This window comes from Anoplopoma fimbria, chromosome 13 (assembly GCF_027596085.1).
Source record: "Anoplopoma fimbria isolate UVic2021 breed Golden Eagle Sablefish chromosome 13, Afim_UVic_2022, whole genome shotgun sequence".
Classification (NCBI taxonomy): Eukaryota; Metazoa; Chordata; class Actinopteri; order Perciformes; family Anoplopomatidae; genus Anoplopoma; species Anoplopoma fimbria.
The window spans coordinates 714,714-734,914 of record NC_072461.1 but is presented as its reverse complement, the minus strand read 5'-3'; the positions used below and the strand labels follow the sequence as shown (position 1 = coordinate 734,914).

Here is a 20,201-nt window from a genome sequence, read left to right as displayed (position 1 = left end):
GCTTGGATGTCTCTCTGTTTCCTAGGAGGGGCTATGTGAAATGCAGATTATGTTTACACGCCTCATGCCATTCTGGACAGTAGGGGGTAGACAGTCACAGAGGGGAGCAGTGCTTTCCCAAGCTAGGTCTGACCCCCTTTTAACTCCTCGCTAGGCTCCATCGAGCCCTTTGGGCAGCTCAGTTTGCTGCAGAGTCAGGCAAGCATGGGGCTTATGAGCAGGCTTTGCCGTGGCAGATTTTAAATCCATCTGTGGGGAAAAGATAGGTCCGGTTTATCACCCCTCGTTTATAGTGCATATTCTATTTGTAAATCCCTCAAACTACATTTTCTCCTGTTACCGCCCCTCTTTTCTCTCATTTGCCCACACAAATGCACACAAACAGGACAAAACAAAAGTGACTGCTACAGTGAGAATCAAATACAACAGTCAACACTGGCACAGTCACAGTGGGCTATAAAGTGCCGACCACAGTCAGTACACAAACAAAGGGGCCGCTCTTCAGTCAGAGAGAAATGGCTATGGAGCAGCTGGAGGAAGATCACATGATACAAAAAACAGGAGACAATCATGCTGTTACATGATGGTACAACAAAATCCTATTCTGTTTCTGTTTCTCTCTCTGCCTCACACACAGATACAGTGTATCATCAATTGCCCACCAGTTTAGAACCAGAGGAGTGGGTGTTTACAGGCAACAAATCACCAGTATATGAAATGTGGGAAATCTTTTCAGTTTCTATTTCATGGAATGAAAGCGCTACAGGCTCAGCAGAATGATTGTGGCTGATCCCACTGTAATTACATGTGGTTTTCTATATTCTAAATATACACACATACAGTAACTATTACCTTACCTCCTCTACTGTTCTTACATAATTCAACTTAAAACATTCCTGGATCAGTTTTGAGGACTACTCAGGAAATAAATAACGGGTGTGCAGAGCCAAAGTAATCTTGGATCAAACCAAACGTACCATAAAAAAATATATACCACATTGGTGTATCTACTACAATGGTAGTGCAGAAAAACAAGTGCAAGTGTAAAGGATGTTAAGACATAATATAATTTAGTGATCTTAATATTTTAATGACTTTGTTTAAGAATCAATTTTTAATCTGCACAACTGATCCAATGTGTCACACTGTGTGTAGTTGCAACCTTTCCTGCTATCACTCTAAATATACACCCATCTGAAGTGAAGAAAAACATTATGATGGATGCCATCCTCTGTTGGGTGGTGGACAAGGGAACACCTCAGGGAAAAAAACAAATATGAGCTTGAGCGTGCGTATATATATATATATATATATATATATATATATATATATATCTCATATACCGTAATGATTCTCTGAATTAACTGCGCGGAAAGCACCAGAGGGACTGAAGGACTCAAGTCTGGCTTGCGATCAAATTCTTAGCATGCCAACAGACACAAGTGTACAACAGACCCACAATAAGAAGAGAATAATGTTTTCACCGTGGTTCTGTAACGGTTTTAACACCTAACCATTATGTATTAATGCCACATTTTCCTATAACATGAATACATTATACTAGTCTGACTTCTGCTGGACATTACTTGCCATTACAACCACACGTCATTGAGTGTCACATACACATTTGGATAACCACTCCCTCTTTTTCTAATTAGAAAATCAAATGAGAGAAATATATGTATAATGAGTGAAAAAGGCCATAATTACACACATCTGTTGCCCAATATAGTTTCATTTTAGTACAGTGTGTCTATGCTACAGTGCAATAAAAACAAAAAAGCAAGCGAGTTATCAACTGTGCTCTTATAGCCTTTATTTAATCTATTTACAAAGAATACAAAACTCTCCTCCTTGAGCTCCGATGAACGTTCTATTCATAGCGTGTACACTTAGTTTATAACATTTCATTGAAACAAGAAAAACACACATCAGGCATAATAGGGAGGATGACTGCTGCACCTGGTGATGCCCGGAGAAACTGAAACTATGAAATGTTGAGTTGATCATTTCATTTGTGGTGCAGTTTCGTCCAATTGGCAGCTTCTTTGCGTCCTTGTTTTAATCCCTGTAAAAAGAATATGTTAATATAGCGTCCCTTTAATTTAATTATTATTATTTTTTTTAAATCAATGACTCCCACATATTATTCAGCTAGAGGCATTCAATGAAAAGGTTCTTCTAGCCAAGAATAACAACGTAAATTGAGTAACTTTGAGTCCAAATGAGCATACACGCCCACTGCTATTCAGTACATAATGCTAGAAACTGAACCTGAAAGTAGAAGCAGTAAATCCCTTTTATAGCCTATAATAAATCAGTTAGCTTCTGTGCACATACCAAGTAGTATCCCGTGTGATATCCACTCATGTACCAGGAGATGAGCACGCTGCCCAAAGCCTCGTCATCCACCATGTCAGGGCTCATAGGCGGAGGTGGAGGGATCATCTGAGGCAGAGAGAGTGTGATCACAATGCAGATGCTGCAAGCTGACAATATTTGTTGTCTATCAATTACAAGCTAAATTGACAGGTGTTTCTCAATTTACCGGCTGGGTGAGTAAATGTGTGCCTTTGACATCTTGATTGCATACCCAATTCCTAAAATAAAACAGTATCTGCTGCAGCTTTTGCATTTCTAATTAGTGTACAGGAATATATTCCAACTCACTGGTGGACCAAATGGCATCATGGGAGGCCATGGAGGAGGTACAGGCCCGTGACCACCAGATCGTCTGCTTCCTCCCTGGTAGAGGACACAAAAGACAACAAAAAAAAGGAGTTGAAAACAACTCACTGAACTAATTTTGCTTGAACTGGAGGTTAATGGTTTAAACATCCCTCTTCAATAAACACTCCTCGACATAAAATAAGTTCAGTCTGAGGCTCATTCTGTTCGTGTCATCTCACCAACTTCCATATATATCATGTCCAACCTGTAAAAAAGGTTTAAGACAATATATATACTTCTTAAAACATATTTTACTATTTCTCTTTGTATGACTTTATACATAACATCAATACAGAGGCTAGACCTATCAACATAAATGCCAGTTAAATTCATTGCAATCCAATACAATCTCCCAGCTATAAATGCAAACTCTGAAAGGGTTGTTGTTTATATTCAAGTTTACCGTTCACATTGTAAACAGTTTGTTTATATTTCATTTTACTATTCATTTTGCTGCACCAAAGACCCAACATTCGCACGGTATTCATATAGTCTTACACATTTCAATTTTAACATTTTAAACTCAAGAACTATGTATAAAAATAGTCTATTACCAGTTCATTTTTTTTGCTGACTTTTAAGGAATGGAGGGGGGGGGGGGGGTCTTTTTCTTACCTGGCTGAAGGCATGCATGGGAGGTGGACCTGGAGGAAACCCAGGGAAACCAGGAGCCCACATAGGAGGCGGTTCTCTGTGGGCCTTGGACTTCTGAGGTTTACTGTGTGGCTGTTGTTTGTGGTGGTTTGGTGTGGTTGACCTGTCACTTTCCTCTGTTGATGATTCTACCTCCTTTACCTGAATTGCAGAGACATATTACTTTAGCCTTAATTTGTCATTTTCTTTAAAGATCTTGGAGACTGCACGTAGGGACATTTCTGAATAAATACACATTTTTTTCTTCAAGAAGGTACAGGCAGAGACAGAAGAAAATAATATACAATCAATATAAAATGCAAGTGATTTACTAATTAGAACCTAATCCTTGGATTGATTACACTGACATAGCAATTTGTTATGATCATTAAATTCCAGGATTTGGCTAAAAGTATTATAATTGACATTTCTGTCACTTTGCCTCAACTGACCTCATTTGTCAGTAATTATCTACTATTATGTTCAGTCTATAGTGGCCAAGTAAAAACAAACGTGAAAAAAATGACAGCATGTCCAAGGTAACTTGTTTATTACGTACTTTGCGTTTACTCACATGCTGTCAATTTTGTTCTTACTCATTTGTTGTGTGTAAATTTGCAGAGTGAAAGATGTAACCTTGGGTGGACTTTATCAGACAGATGCTGCCTGCCTCCATTGAGTAAAGAAATATATCCATATTTGTGTTGGCTCATTCCAAATGATTTTTTTTGGGGGGGATGAAAAATGACTACCTCTTGTTCACAGTAAATGGCAAAATCTAAAGTTAGTGAGTCTACAATCTACAAATTGAAGATGCAATGTACATAACCATTAACCTGTTAAATAAAGAGGTAATCATGTAAGAATAAATAAAATCTAATAAAATACCCAACATATATTGCATTTCATAAATATAAATAAAATAATGTATTTGCATTGCTTTACCTTGGCATTTGTTTCTTCATCACCCTCAGAGATCTCTGAAAGTAAGTCTTCAAGGTTCTGCTCCTCCTCGTTGCCGTATTCTGTGTAAACAACTGTACAGGTGCCCTTCTTCTCATCTATGAAGGAGATAGTGGCTGCATAGAGCTGGCCATCCTCTGACCAGTACGCACTGCACAAGTCCCCAACCTGCCACTGTGACACAACATAACAAAGTGTAACCATGACCAAAACCGGACAATTTTGGTTGTCTTCCTGTCTGAAGTAAATCAAATCGAGGACAACAAAAAAGAGTTTGCCAAACATGAATTTAGAACAAGTAAATGTGTTGCCTTATGTGTTAAACGTTAAAACGCCTTGAAACTTTCAATAAAATTGCTGAACAATAAGACTTCCTGTTTATTCATCAGTATTCTTAAATTCAAGTTCCGCACCTCTTTGTCTGCTGGTACATTCGTTCTTTTTCTGCTCTGGTTCTTTTTGCTGCTCTTGCGTTTTTTCCCCGGCTGGTTTTTCTTGGAGGTCTCCGGCTCATCTTCACCCTTCAGAGCAGTCTGGCACACAAATCAAGAGCAGAACATGAGTGGAGAAAGCAAACAGAAACTTTTTGCAATGCTGATAAACGGCAAAGCACCCTATTTTACCTTGAATGACGCAACAGCCTTGTCATAAGCCTTTATCAATGCTGTGTCATCCCATATGTCCGAATCGTCACTCTGGAAAAGAGAACAGGTTAATAAGAAAGACACATGTCCTCACATGTCTTCAGCATACCAAGCACAGGATGACATAAGAGATGCAAACGTATTGTTTACTGCTGCTCTTTATTTGACCCATTTATTTACTTTATAATAATACTTTTTTTTGCAGGAGACCTGTCAATTTGATCATTATACAAAAGGGATGCTGCAGTGAGTGCAACACCTGTTAGCAGCTAATGCTAACTGCTGTGATGCCTTTGCAAGACATGGTACACAATGAGGCAACAGACCACAGAGACACGACACACACACTGTGCATTTATGCTTTCATTTTGTTTGTTTTTTCACTCTTGCTTTTTGTCTTTGCTACCCAGCGCTGGTTTGTAGCTTAGCTTCCTAGCTCAACTAACCAACCACACATATATATATATATATATATATATATATATATTATTATACAGAGGTTCTCCTGTGTCGTCACAGTAAGCTCACTAGTGCCTCGTAACTTACATGTCCGGTCCCCCGTGAGAACAACACGTCTTTGCACCCGTTCGCCATGTTTAGATGTGTTTAGATGCTCACTGCTAACTGCTAACTGCTAAACAACCAACTAACGAGCAGCGTGCGTCGCAAACAGTGACGTAGCACAGAGAGGGTGACGTACATATGCTGCGACTTTACCGGTTGGCTTGGCAACCGCGGTGACGCTAGCTAGGTTAGCTTGGTCGCTGAGTCGCTGGAGATGATCGATTCCTCTCTGAGTTCCGTGGTCGTCTCCTCGTCCGGCGATGAGAGTCACCCTCCAGAGAACATCACCGACGGGTGAGTGACGACCTCACGCTGTTTGCTTTGAGATGACGTCATTGTATTCCCGTGGGATCAGCGTGTGTTTGTCGCTTTCACATCCAGGAACAGCGACACGTTTTGGATCTCCACCGGGATGTTTCCTCAGGAGTTCATCATTCGCTTCGCTGAGTCCACGCAGGTGTCTGCAGTGACGGTGGACAGCTACAACGGTATTACAGTACATTATAGTACATTATAGTACATTATAGTACATTACAGTACATTATAGTACATTATTATAGTACATTACAGTACATTACAGTACATTATAGTACATTACATTACAGTACATTACAGTACATTATAGTACATTATATTACAGTACATTATATTACATTATATTACATTATATTACATTACAGTACATTATAGTACATTATATTACATTATAGTACATTATATTACATTACATTACATTATAGTACATTATATTACATTACATTACAGTACATTATATTACATTACATTACATTACATTACATTATATTACATTACATTACATTACATTACATTACATTACATACATTACATTACAGTACATTACATTATTACATTACAGTACATTATAGTACATTACATTACATTACAGTACATTACATTACATTTATTACATTACAGTACATTACAGTACATTACATTACATTACATTACAGTACATTACATTACAGTACATTACATTACATTATTACATTACATTACATTACATTACATTACAGTCATTTAGCAGACGCTTTTATCCAAAGCGACTTACAGGAAGTGTATTCAACATAGGTATTCAAGAGAACTACTAGTCACCAGAAGTCATAAGTGCATCTCCTTTCTTAAACAAGCATCTAAAAGCATAAACCAGAGCAAAAGTACAGAAACAAACTGATATGAATACAATAAGAGAAACAAACTGATATGAATACAATAAGAGAAACAAACTAATATGAATACAATAAGTGAAACAAACTAATACCAATACAATAAGTGAAACAAACTAATATGAATGCAATAAGTGCAACGGAAGGCAATACATAAGTGCTACGTAGGAAGGCTGAAGTACTTCTTGAAGAGGTGAGTTTTCAGTCAGCGCCTAAAGATGGGCAGTGACTCTGCTGTCCTGACGTCAGTGGGGAGTTCATTCCACCACTGAGGGGCCAGGACAGAGAAAAGCTGTGACCGGGTCGATCGGCCGCAGGGACCTCTGAGCGACGGGGCCACCAGTCGCCCCGAGGCAGCAGAGAGGAGTGGTCGGGCGGGGGTGTAGGGCTTGACCATGGCCTGGAGATGGCCGGTATGAGTGATCTGTGGTGGTGTCACACATACTGATCAGTCAAGTATTATTGTCTGTACTTTAAACACAGGTGGAGTATTTTTTTCTCTCTAAATGAACAGGTAAAATATATTCTTACTCATTTTGATGGTATTATCACTATGTAGCTATTTGTCTTATGTGATATATGTGTCAGTGCCCAGGCTAGTAGTCCACAATTTGACATCATTAACAGCTGGATTGTGATTAATACTCCAAAGTAACATAAGATAAGATAAAATAAGATAATCCTTTATTAGTCCCGCAGCTGGGAAATTTACAGGATTTACAGCAGCATAGATATAGTAAAAAAATATATATATATATATATATAAATATAGTATATATAAAAGTTACAACCTAACACATTCTTAAACTATAGGGCATATAGTATGCATGTCTGATCATCTACTGTATCAACTCACAACTTTTACTACTCTGGCAAATGTTTAGTGAGATTACGTCAGGACTAAAGTTATCTGGGACTCTTTTTTATCACTAGTGTTTGTAAACACAAGTTAAGTGCTTATGTTTTATATCATGACCAGTGGAGATTTTTTTTTATGATACTGGCTCTAGATGGAGATGAGATTACCAAAGTAATTACAGTTTATCTTGAGGGGTTTTGAAAGTGTAAAGCAAATTCCATGGCAATCCATCCAACAGTTTTTGACACATTGTATTCAAAACCACAAATGTCAACCTCATGGTGGTGAAGAATCGTATCACCAAAGTGAGGATACATTGTTTGGAAACCATGTCTCTAGAAAATTAAATTGCAATCCATCCAATATTTGTTGAGACATTTTAGTCTCGACTAAAGTGGTGGACCATAGAGAAACGCTAATTTAAAAAATAAATCTGTTCCTAGGCAGTAATGACAAACCACATTTTTTACAGTTTTTTTTTTTTTTATATGCTAAAACCAAGATCATGTGTTTTTCTTTGAAAGAAAAAAATATACATAGTTTGTCAAAACCCTTAAAAGATATCTGGTTGTGTTTTTTCTATTGCAGTCAAGCATTTAAAGCTAGAAAAGAACACCGCACAAAATGTCTCTCAATTTGAGTCTGTTACCGAGCAAGGTAAGAGGATCATCCATCCACAGTATCATTGGTCAGCACATTTGGTTTAATTGCTAAAGAATTTAAATTGGTATTAACAAATGTTAATGTAATGTCTTATAGAATTTGAACATACAGAGGGACATCTTCAGTCAAATACTATTTCGGTAAGTCTAAATGAAAATAATCATTATGTGAAACAATTTCAAGAGCTTACATGTAAAACAACTACTTGTGTTTATTTATTTCTATTTTCAGCTCAATGGAAGCAATGCAACCCACCTTCGTTTTATCATCACTTCAGGATATGATCATTTCGTCTCAGTGCACAGAGTCGGTGTACAAAATTGACACAATTGATTGTTGTGAATTAAATGGTAAATGGTAAATGGACTGTACTTGTATAGCGCTTTTCTAGTCTTCCGACCACTCAAAGCGCTTTTACATTACTAATCATTCACCCATTCACACCCATTCATACACTGATGACAGGAGCTACCATGCAAGGTGCCACCTGACCATCAGGACCCTAACTAACATTCATACACATACATACACCGCAGGAACAGCCTGCGGGAGCAATTTGGGGTTAAGTGTCTTGCCCAAGGACACATCGACATGGACTGCCGGAGCCAGGGATCGAACCACCGATCCTCTGATTGGGGGACGACCCTGCTCTCCACTGAGCCACAGCCGCCCGAATTAAAGCTCTGTATATATATATAAAAATGTGTTTTTATGGCATTATTTGACCAGTGTGAATATGAGTATATCTCATTATTATATGCTGTTTAGATAACACACACACACACACACACACACACACACACACACACACACACACACACACACACACACACACACACACACACACACACACACATCTTGTCCCTCGTGGAAGACAGCTGCCAACAGTAACTTAGAATCTGATAAGCATGGGCCATGAATATTCAATTAATACATGTCTAAACAAAATTAATGTTATCATCTATATCTTATCAGCGAGGTTGAAATGGCAGACAAAGCATGTGGTTGAAAGCTATGGTGAATTTAAAAATTTGCCCTCAAATTCTGAAATTAGCTTGAACCCTTTTTCTGTGTTTGTGCTTATTTAATGATATGGATTTACTCCCAGGGCTTTTTATTGCACATTCAACTGTTCCTAGCTAATTTCACAAGCTGATAGTTGGCAAAGCTTCAGAATAAAAGAGTTGGATTGTGATGAATGGTAGAATTCCTTACAAAGGAAGTTTCTCTCTGTGTGAGAGATAGAGTTAATTAACTAATTTTGAGCAGTTGGGGCTTACATTGGCATCCGGACAGCCCCCCAACCCCCCACCCCCCATGAGCAGTATTTGACATCCCCATAGAAATGGGGATGCAGCTGGGGGGCTGGGCAACCAGATGGTTTCCCAGCCAACCAGCGAGTCTCGAAAGACTGCGGGCCTATTCACACAAAGTACTCCAGCCACCTCCTGTACTTATATCCTCAACAAACACACACACACACAAACACTTGCACACAAACCGACTCCTATCTACTTTTATTGCCATTTCAACTTGTCGGTAGCAAAAGGTTCAGCAGTGTGCGAGGACCCTTTGGGACTCCCTCCCCAATTACTTTGCTGACTGTGGAGGAGCTCTGGGATTTTCTGAGGCTGTTTGCTGTAGCTTGGTCTGCATGCAGGGCTCCAAATAAACCAATAAAATATGAAATACATGCCTGAATAACCAGCCCCCTGATATTGTAGAGCAACTAATTGCTTAGGGGTACATAGCACATTTGAGTATGTGAGTGTGTAATGAGTAATGAGGGCAAGGTAGAAACTGATACATTGTTATTGGCTCATCTATTATTTACTGGTATGGAATATTTATTCTAATGTTAGAGGTGAGGGTCACGCCATCAAATGGAGTGCAAAAATTGTGAATTACATTTGTTTGCCGTGAATATTGAAGCAGGGATGGCTTTTTTGCATGTTGAACAGGTTTTGCAAATGCGCCTCCCCATTACTAATGAATTCAGGCCCTTTTGTGCTTGACTGTCAGCCGATCAGGAGAATCACAGCAGGATATGAGTGCATTATTATCATGTCACTGCAGGGCAGGGCTAAATTATCACCCAGTGTCTTCTGACGGCTGCTTTCCAATCGCACTGAGACATCTGCTGGACCAAAACTCTGTATGTTCAGCTGAGTCCATACAAAGGGATGTGTATCATAACCCTTCCAAAATCCCATTTTTCCTCTGCATTCCATAATTGAAAATAGTTGGTTTTATGAGAAAATATAAAAAAAATTGAAAGCTTGAATTAAATACATGTACAAGTTATAATGTCTCTTATAAGTTATTCTGCTGGTAAAGCACATTAGAATAGCATAAAGCACATGACAACATTGCAGCAAGGATGTATGTTTATTGTAAACAGCCATGTACGTTTCAGTGATTTTTCTTCTGTGGTTACTTTGAGTAAGGAATCCCTTCATCCAGTCAGCTTTGTTGTTTTCTTTCATGTCAAGCCAGTGACTTTGAATTTCTTGTTATCTTTTCTGTGTGGTCCTCCATTCATGTCAGTGAAGGAGCCACGCACAATGACAATGGGCTTTAATTTGATTTCAGTTTTGATTTGGTCCAATCTGCTCAGTAATGACAAGAGATGAGCTGGAAAGAGCTGCTGGATGAGGAAGGAAACACTATAAAGGCCGAAATTTGTTGATTAGGTGGAGTAGGAAAACAATCTTCTCATTATTTATGTACAAGAGGAATGGAGAATGATAATGAGGGATTGACAAAGAGCACAGTTGAAGACAGCTTTGAATATATACCAACAGCATTCATATTTATTTATAAATCCAGCATTTGCTTGTGAAGTTGTCCAATAAAGGAGTAGTTTGACAAACCATTCAACCTTTCAAGTGCATTAAATGTTTTAGCAATCATTATAAGCCAACATAATGCAGATTAATGTGTTTGCTGATGTTTGAACACAGATTGATCGGACCGTTGTCTTTCTCTGGCAAAAAGAGCCTCACTGAACAATACTGTTTCCTGAGATCGATGTCAAATTCGGTTGTTTAGATAAACAGAGTTTCAGAATAAAAGAAAGTAATTTAGCAAAAGTGTAAAAAAGAGCACTGATGCACAAATGACAGACCTTTGCTTGATAAATAAATCAGCCGTGTTTGCACCCTTGCATGTTTGTTGGTACTAATTACAAATTCTATCTCTGTCTGTTTCACTGAGGCTTTTTTTGCCCAAGGATGCACAGTTTGATTTCATAAATGAAATTCCAAGAATGTTTCACCAGTACAATAGCTGCACTATCAGCCGTTCTTTTGCTTCTTGCCTATTTGACGACTTCTCTGTGCCAAGGACTAGAGTAAGGGCTGTAAAACACTTATCAGACTTTTGAGTTTGAGTGCCACCAGTTACAGCGCCTCACCTTATAGCTCCGTTTAGTCTGTCTGCCTCCAAATCTCTCCTGACCTGCTGTGGTAATGTAATGTAATGGTGGATAGCTGAGCAATCTCAAGCAGCCTCATTACAGAGATTGCCACACATTCTTGACCAGTGCAGTGTGTGCATATATTTCTGCTTGATAGTCTATGTGAGCCCCTGAGTATTGAGTGGGTGGAGTAGTTAAACTTTTGCTTCACAAACTACTTTGCCCTTGTGGGAAGTGGAATAGCTCCAAAATAGCAGAGCCAAATGTCCGGGGCTGCTGCTAGGAAGGATTGTTTGTCTCCAAGTGGAACAGTGCCAGCTAACTCTCACAAAGTTAGATGAACAATGTAGGGAGAGAGATAGACATTACAGGGAGATCACCCTTTTTTACTTTGTTTTTCTCTTAAAATATTTGTTTTATTGTATTCTGTCCAGCATCGTTTAATCTCTTTCTCTCTCTAAACCCACACAGAACAGAAAGTGAATCCCAAAATTTGCATTTGCCCTTGGTTTCTGTCAGATATATTCTCTGGTATATTCTGTATTATGTGCATTTCTGTATCAGGAATAAACAGCTACAGGCATAAGGTTTGCTTTAACAAAGTGCTGGTTTCATGCACACTCAGACAATGCAGTAACACCGTCCAACGATTCAAAGTGTTCATAGATGGATTCAATTCAATTTTTTAGTTAGATTACATCTGACCTCGTCAACACAGCAAGCCTAAATTTATAATAACATATTATGTCAATGATATCTCTGTTCAGTGGAGTGATGGTGGAGTGTTAATAGGATCTATCATGGCACCTGAATTGACACATATAATGGCACTGCTTTGCAGAATTAATTTACTGTACCATTGAAATGTTCTCAGTAACAGAAAGTTTGGGTTTGAGTTAATCCAGTGAATTACAAAAACGTACAGATGATATAATAAAATATATCAACTGCAGAATAGTGCATATTGACTTACATTTTCACCATTGAATTGAATTGAATGAAAATGCATTATTTAAAGATGTATTTTGAGGTGCAAAATACTTTTACATTGGTGTGGACATTACACATATTCATATCATACGACCTGTGAATTGTTTTGAAATGGTCTAAAACTGTTTTCCATGCACAAATCCCCTTAGAATGGACCATGTGGGAGCAAGCTGTAACATGGGTGTACAAGGCAGTCTATCATGGTTAAGGACCCCAGACATACAGATGATACATCACTGCCATTTGCCATGCTGCAATGGACAGATGTTAAGCCACTATCATGCTCATCAGCTGTTATCACCAGTAATTAATCATGAAACACTGAGAAACTGAGAAACTAATAATTGGCGTTTAAACTACAAAAGTGTACATGATTTGAACTATAAGTGATACTGTTAGACAACATGGTAAAAAAAAAAGATCTCATTTGAACATTAAATAACTTAGTATTTACTTTTAAACAAGTACTAACAGTGTCATCACAAAAGCTATTATTTTGTTTTTTTGTGACCTGTAAACAAAATACACTAGGTTATCCTATTAAATAACCACTAATTAGCAGTGAATAATCTCCAGCAGTTATAATATCATAAATATCTGTGGTGAAAAAATTGTCAAGTGCCCAGTTCACTTTTTACTGAACGTGTGTGAGTGCTCCCATTAAATCTCTGTTGCAATAACGTCGTCATACGTTTGTAACCCTGAACTGTAGTTTATATCCATGCCGAGCTCTGTCCGGCTTTCCAGTTCAGCAGTCACTTCCTTCAGGATCCTCTCCAGGTCCTGGTTCTTCTTGTGCATCTGCAGGTAGTTGATCTGGAGCTGCTTCTGGTACTTGATGACCCTGTCTTTCTCTTTGTTCCATGTTAGTCTCTCCTGCTCAAAGCTGTGAGCCAGCCTCTCCTGTGTGTCCTTCTCCTCACTGAGCTGCAGCTTCAGTCTCTCCACTTCTCTCTGGAGTGATTCTGTGGCATTGTGTCTGCTGCTCTCATCCCCATGGCCCTGGGCGGGGCTGTCGGAGCCTTGGATTTGTCTTTCCAAGGCCTGGGTCTGGGCCTCAAGTTTCAAATTGTGCTGCAGCCTCCGCTCTTTGGCCATGGTAAGATCCTGTTTCATTCCCTGAATGTCTTCCTCCAGTTTGCCCACTTTCTCTCTCAGCAAATCAGCCTCATTCTTCTTGCGCTGGAGTTCATTTTGGCACACCTTAATTAAAAATGGAAACTTTTCAGACATAGGCAGCAATTAAGCTGACTATTTTGACTGCTGTAAAATAGTCCATTCAAATGAAGTGTAAAATAAGCTCACTTATTCAGACTGTGAATATATAAGTCTGCTAAAACATGGACAATGAAAACAGTCTGAAGGTCACAGTTGAGTGTAGAACTAGCACATAATACCAGGGATCTTTCCTAACTCAGAGCTTTCATCTTATGAGCACTGTGTTTATATTTTATTAACCCAATCTTATTTGAATGTCATGATGGAATGAATGGCCTTTGAATAATGAACAGACTAACCTCAACCTCTATGGTGCGAGAGCGCAGTTGGTTTTCATGGTCTTTATTCTGTCTCTCGAGCATCTCCATCTTTGCTGTGTTTTCTTTCAGTGATGCTCTGAGGCAGACTATGTCGTTTAACTTGTGGTTGACGTCTGCATGGCAATCTCTCAGTTGCTGCTTCAACAATGAGATCTCCCCTGTCTTCTGGCACACCTTCATTAGGACAAAGACAATTATGAAGATGAACCAGGCAGAGTAATAATATGTATGATATACCTCACACTGGCAGTTAATGGAAAAAAACAACCAATACTCTTATACTGTTAAATATGTACAAGGCTTAATATACTGTAATTTTAATTATGGATATTGTGCATTACCCATAATGACACTACTCAGCACAGTAACACTGAGTTGCACAATCTTTGTTCATAAGTGACATTAAGGACAGTAAGTACGAGTCCTTTGTAAATTATAATATGACAATAGAATTCATGGAGAACACTACTTTTACATTTTCACCTCATTTTCCAAATCAAGCTACAGATTTAAATAACTGAAACAATCTGCAGGCTGCTCAACCTGCTGTCAACACAAAATTGACATATCACAATATACATAAATGCATTGTTGGCAAATGTGCTAACAAACACTTTCCTATTTAGATCCAGCAAACTGGTCCGATGAGAGCGGTGCTACTAAACCTAAACGGAAAAGTTGCAGGCAATAAAACCAAAACAATGAGCCGAAAGATTCTAAAAAGCTCCATTGGGTTGAGGAGAACTGCAGAGTTGGTGATAATTCTCTGTAGGTTCATCCCTTCAAGTGGTCTCTTTCATGTTTACACAAAGTCATTTGAACCATTGGTTATATAAAAAATCTATTAAATGGATTTCTGACTCTTTTATTATAGATTTCTTTTTCTTATTACACATAACACATAGTGGTGTATTTTTCATCCAGTGATGGAAGAGCATTATGTTCCCACACCTCCTCAGTAGTCTTCAAGGTTTTACCAGATTTTATTGTATGCTACAAGGTTTCAAACCCAACTGATATCAATCGACTCATGACTCACCTCCCATTGAGTTTCCTCCAGTGTCGGTGCGAGCTGTGTGCTCTCTGTCGCATAAGACCTGAGTCTGAGTTCAATAAGATCCTTCTCTCGGGTTAGCTTTGAGACATCATCCTGAAGCCTCTCCTTCTCCGCCTGTACAAGAGTTCAATTCTCATATTACTCATTAAGGTGTGGAATTTATATTCTTCTGCTAATACTTTTTTTCTTGAAAAGTAAAATACTATATCTTAAAGAGAAAATTCACCATCTTGTATGTGTCAACAATCAGTATTCATGGTAAATGTAGTCGATTGAAGCAATAAATTCCTCACTGCGTGCCATATTGAGTTCGCAGCGTCAAAATCTGTTGTTCTTCGTGCATCCAGTGCCGTCATTTGATGTGAAAGTGACATAGTTGTATATTGTACAAGGAATAATTACAGGCTATTTCAGTGTGGATGTCTTGTCTTCGCCTCTGGGTAGCCAGGGGGCTTGCATGCTCTAGAAAGCGCTCAAAATAAGAACATCCTTGTTCTCTTTGCTGGTGTTGCAAACTAGCTACGTTTCCAAATGCGAAAATGAAATCGCAAAATATGAGTGTGGAGGATGTTATGAAGGAGGAAACATTTTACACTGTTTTGGCTAACTAGGATATTCAGCCGCATTCGTTCAAGCCAAAGTATCCGGCCAAAGAAATGCAGCAGAGAGAGGCCGAGGCTATAGCTGCGGTTGCATTAGCCATGCAAGAGGATATGGCCAGCGGGAACCTTTCGGGCATCAGAAGTTTGGCCTCAATGCATCCAAGCACATGTAAACACGCAGGAGAACTCAGCTTTTTCCATCAACATAGCATGCCATGAGGAATTTATTGCTTCAAATAGCTACACTTGCCATCAAAACTGATTGGACATCCATATAAAACTGTGCCAAATGTTCCCTTAAATTCATTGAAAAGGGGGAAGTCAGTTGTACAAGAAAGAAAAGAGGTGGTGTGCTGACCTGGAGGTGGCTGACCTGCAGCTGGAGTGATTGCTGGGTTTTTGCAGCCATTTGGGACACCTGCCGTAGCTTTGTGGTGCAGCGCTGCTTCAGCCCCTCCATCTCCTCTGCACAGTACCTTTGTCTTTCCTCAAACAGCTGGCACGTGTCTGCCTCCTTGTCTTCAAAACTCCCCTAACGTAAGGTGATGACATCTCAGTAAAAAAAATCACAGTTGTACAGTCTAACTACTGATGAGAGGCACTGCTCTTGATTAATAGCACATGCTGTTTTTTTTAGTAAAGTGACAGCTTGATACCTGTAACTCCTGCAGTTCAGTTTCTCTCTCCAGCAGCCTTTGTTCCAAACGTTCAATCAGTGACTCATCTGTGGTAATGGGGGACCGAATCCCACCTGCAGTTTCAGAGAGAGCGCTTGGCTCATCTGTAGAAAGCGGGGAGCCAGCGTCCCCATTAGCCTTAGATGCCAACCCTTCGCTGTTTAGACAAGCCCTGTAGCTACAGTCAAGGTTAGTGCTATTCCCGTTGACCCATGGAGGGAAATTGGGTTGTACTCCCTTGCTGAGGCTGTTTGCGGGAGCTGAGCTGCCATCACTGTGACTGACAGGGCCCGTGGAAGCACTTAGACTGCCGCTGGTGCTGTGGGTGGGCAGGCTAGACATAGAGTTACGTCCAGAGTCGGAGAGAGTCCCTGAAAGGAAGAAAGAAGGCATTTTATTTTAGTGTAATATGTATTTCAAATTGAATAATCAGATTTAAAGGCAACAGTTTATCAATATGATATGGATAAAGACCTGAGAAGGTGTCTTGCTTGTGTCTGATATCGGGGCTCCTTGCTTTCTCCAGAGGACAAAGGATGTCAAGGCTTTTGTGGCCTGTGTCTGTAGAGGATGTGCTCCTGGGAATCACAGGCTTGAAGGCAGTGGAACGGACCAATGACTTCTCAGCAGAGGTCTAGAAGAGTGAAATGACACATAGTCAGGGGTGCTCTTCCCAATTTTTGATTTTATATTTAGTGGCTTCTCTTAGCTTGTACTGAGAGTACAGAGAGCCAAAGATGACTCACTTTCTGTAACTTTAAAATCATAATGACTTTCACAGAGATAAACATTGTCACATAGTGGAAGTCTGTACGAATGAAAGGGATAGATTTTTTTTTATCAAGTCTTTTCATATTAGAAATAGAACCACTGAAGCGTGAAGGATTGCTTCACTACAAGTTGGCAGTATTTAAAGCCAGGAGTTGCAAGTGAAATTCACGACACTGTCATAAAAGAGAAAACTCATTGCAAAGATGAACTTATGCTCTGCGTGCCCCATCCGTGCTGTCCAAGAACGTCACAAGCAGTACCATACCTCCCCTCCTCTCTGTCCTCCTCTCCTCCCCTCTGCATCCCACATCTCTCCCCCATGTGCTGTCTGAGCGAAGATGAATAGCCCTTCTCTGTGATATTAATAATATGAGCTACTGCTGAAGTGTAAGAGGTAAAGCTTGTGAGCTCAGCATTCCTTCTCACTGACTTCATGACTGGGATGCTTTTCCTCATTTTTTTCTCTCTTTCTATCCCTCAAACTCTCGTTGGCCCTCGATCTCTCTCTCTCTTTTCTCTCTTATTCTCCGCTCTATCTCTTATAAAGCTGCTTCCTATTCCTATCCTTTCTCAGCCTCCTGCCCCTGAGGAATAAAGACCTATTGAAGGAGACTCTATTTGCCTATGTATTCTTGGCACAGAAATGACTTCACTGAGAAGATCAAGGCATTCTTAGGTCATTAATCTGGGAGGGGGTGATTAATAAGATGGGAAGGTTCAACACAGGTTATGAGGAATGGCTCCTACCAATTAAACTACCTGCTGTGCATGTTTTATCCTCAACTTCGCTGTGAGGTTTTCAAAGTCTTTTGCAGTTCTGCGGCTTTACTTCTTAATGGTTGTAAGAATAACCATAGCAACTGTTACAGTCAAGTAAACCACAGCAAATTTAAGTTTGATGAGGCAATGATGAATGGACATAAAATCATCAAGTATTGGTTTTGTACAGTACAAACAAATACAAGGGTGGCTGATAGCCAGGCTAGCTGTTTCTCTCTGTTTCCAATCTTTATGCTAAGCTAAGCTAACCCTCTGCTGGCTCCAGCTGCACATTTACTGTACGAAGGTAAGTTTGACATCAATCTTCTCATCTAACATGTGGCATTAAAGCCAATATAAGCGCTGAACCTTTCATTTAAATTCTAATTTTACCATTTAGGTGAAACATGATAGAGGAGACAAAGGACATTTTGCTTACCCTTTCAGACATGAGCAAAAGTTTGGGTTGCAGTCGTCTATCTGATTCCCCATCTCTGTTCTTTCCACCTGCATGTTCTTCCATGGATGCTTCTCTGTGGTACATTGACCTCTGTTTATGGCTCACCTTGTAGGGAACAGGATAAACATGTTATGCTTTGAAACTGCATTTATGTGCAACATATTTCTTACAAACTAATATCACAGTTTTAATGTCATCTGATGGCACATACTTTGATGTAAAAAAAATCTTCACTTCGACCTGACCGGGAGTGCGACAGGCCTTTGGAGGGCTGAGTGGTGGACGAGGAGCCCTGAGTGAAGCCACACTTCAGTAACTCATCGAGGCTGCAACCTCCACTTTTTCTATGAGGACTTATTCTCTTTTTTAATGTATGTTCAGATGCCTTGCAGTGTTTGCTGCTAAGGCTGTTGCCGTTGACGAGGCTGCTGACACTGCCCATGGTCCTGCAGGCATAGGTGAGGGGAGGGTGGGGCTGAAGTCCAGTAGGTCAAGTTACACAGAAGTGAAAGGAAGAACCAGCTCATGACCCGAGAAAAGAACTGTAAGCGGCTCCCTCTGCAAGGCAAGAAAGGGATAATACACATTAAACACTGTTGATCCTTAAACAGAAGATTTTTTCATGAAAGGACAAAACCACCCCATAGTTTCATCTGATGCTGTTTTAGTGTTGTTAAGTTATTTTGTTTCTTTTTCAGTCCAGGCATGCAGTGTTGAAGCAGGTGTGTTAACATTTGCAAAACAAACACCGTGAAAAAAACCGTCCCTCTTGGCATTCTGCCTGGCTTTGGTGTCTAGATTTATGGCTGGGCCGTTGAATTTGACAAATAACCCTTTGGGTGCCCTTCCTCTAAACAAACTGCCAATTGTGCTACTTAAGGGCTACTCAACACTTGGCCGGTGCTGCTATCTGAATAACACTATATAAACATTTTGTATTTGCTATTTTAGTTAGACACATGTATGACCACATATAAATATGAACTTTTATTAATGTGATTGGCTTGAATAATGAAATAACCATTGGAATAACAACACAGAACACGCAGGATTTATGTTAACATTCTCACTTATAATACAAGGACATTTATCCACAGAGGTACTAGTGATGCTCTCTTTTTGCTGTCCCCACCTCCCTTTTAAAGACAACTAGGCCCCAGATGCTGCTAGTCATGATCTCCAAACCACAGGGGAAAAGTGGTGACTTTGTAGCAAAGGGCTCCACACTGACTGATCAGTACACAGCCCTGCCCTAACCACCTGGTCCTCAGCCTTTAAGCATTTTATAATGGCCACGCCAACAAAGCATGGGACTTATGGCCGGCCGTAAGTCACATATTAGTGTACATTGCATTTGGCTTGAGGCTCATTCATGATCATCGGTTGAACGGTGGTGTTTGTAAGGATACACATAGCTGTCTATGTCATTATCTTGAGGTGTTTGACGGACATGCTTGAAGGGGAAAATGCCAAATGAAGGCACCAGAGCTGATCAAGTCTGACACTTTTCACTGCCCAGAAAACAATGATAAGCGAGCTGAGACATGTACAAAAAAGATGTTTCAACATGATTGGAATAATAGGAGCATCAGAGAAAGACAGCAAGTGAGACAAAGTGGGAAAGGTTTTTACAGCAGAATCAGACAGAGACGTTTAAAGTGAATACAGGAAAGAAAAGATAACCCAAAT

At 39.6% G+C, this 20,201-nt stretch overlaps 3 protein-coding genes across 3 annotated transcripts; 1 reads left to right on the top strand and 2 right to left on the bottom strand.

Moving 5' to 3' along the window:
- Positions 1 to 1,791: 1,791 nt before the first annotated feature.
- smn1 (survival of motor neuron 1, telomeric) lies at positions 1,792 to 5,648 on the bottom strand. The gene is made up of 8 exons (XM_054610868.1): positions 5,517 to 5,648; positions 4,950 to 5,021; positions 4,740 to 4,859; positions 4,309 to 4,500; positions 3,346 to 3,525; positions 2,671 to 2,745; positions 2,341 to 2,448; positions 1,792 to 2,068 (listed from the first exon to the last, which is right to left on the bottom strand). Exons 1-8 carry the CDS (start codon positions 5,562 to 5,564, stop codon positions 2,012 to 2,014), a joined length of 852 nt encoding a protein of 283 aa, XP_054466843.1. The 5' UTR covers positions 5,565 to 5,648; the 3' UTR covers positions 1,792 to 2,011.
- A 95-nt stretch (positions 5,649 to 5,743) lies between these two features.
- Positions 5,744 to 8,901, top strand: hspb11 (heat shock protein, alpha-crystallin-related, b11). Its single transcript, XM_054610869.1, has 5 exons — positions 5,744 to 5,828; positions 5,916 to 6,022; positions 8,166 to 8,234; positions 8,337 to 8,380; positions 8,472 to 8,901. Exons 1-5 carry the CDS (start codon positions 5,749 to 5,751, stop codon positions 8,562 to 8,564), a joined length of 393 nt encoding a protein of 130 aa, XP_054466844.1. The 5' UTR covers positions 5,744 to 5,748; the 3' UTR covers positions 8,565 to 8,901.
- Positions 8,902 to 13,308: 4,407 nt separating this feature from the next.
- lzts1 (leucine zipper, putative tumor suppressor 1) lies at positions 13,309 to 18,954 on the bottom strand. The gene is made up of 8 exons (XM_054611676.1): positions 18,724 to 18,954; positions 18,492 to 18,617; positions 16,997 to 17,156; positions 16,502 to 16,893; positions 16,204 to 16,377; positions 15,226 to 15,357; positions 14,166 to 14,360; positions 13,309 to 13,851 (listed from the first exon to the last, which is right to left on the bottom strand). The coding sequence occupies exons 1-8, from the start codon at positions 18,952 to 18,954 to the stop codon at positions 13,309 to 13,311; spliced, it is 1,953 nt and encodes a 650-aa protein (XP_054467651.1).
- Between the last annotated feature and the right edge of the window lie 1,247 nt (positions 18,955 to 20,201).

Excerpts from the sequence above, each read along its gene's own strand:
- smn1 (XM_054610868.1), bottom strand. The coding sequence starts at position 5,564 with ATGGCGAACGGGTGCAAAGACGTGTTGTTCTCACGGGGGACCGGACAT. Across the intron at positions 4,860-4,949 it reads AGGCTGTTGCGTCATTCAAG|ACTGCTCTGAAGGGTGAAGA; the intron begins GTAAAATAGGGT and ends TTTGTGTGCCAG. Across the intron at positions 2,746-3,345 it reads CCATGCATGCCTTCAGCCAG|GGAGGAAGCAGACGATCTGG; the intron begins GTAAGAAAAAGA and ends GTCCTCTACCAG.
- hspb11 (XM_054610869.1), top strand. The coding sequence starts at position 5,749 with ATGATCGATTCCTCTCTGAGTTCCGTGGTCGTCTCCTCGTCCGGCGAT. Across the intron at positions 6,023-8,165 it reads GACGGTGGACAGCTACAACG|TCAAGCATTTAAAGCTAGAA; the intron begins GTATTACAGTAC and ends TTTCTATTGCAG. Across the intron at positions 8,381-8,471 it reads TTCAGTCAAATACTATTTCG|CTCAATGGAAGCAATGCAAC; the intron begins GTAAGTCTAAAT and ends TTCTATTTTCAG.
- lzts1 (XM_054611676.1), bottom strand. The coding sequence starts at position 18,954 with ATGGGCAGTGTCAGCAGCCTCGTCAACGGCAACAGCCTTAGCAGCAAA. Across the intron at positions 18,618-18,723 it reads AAGATTTTTTTTACATCAAA|GTGAGCCATAAACAGAGGTC; the intron begins GTATGTGCCATC and ends GTTCCCTACAAG. Across the intron at positions 16,894-16,996 it reads CAAGCAAGACACCTTCTCAG|GGACTCTCTCCGACTCTGGA; the intron begins GTCTTTATCCAT and ends TCTTCCTTTCAG.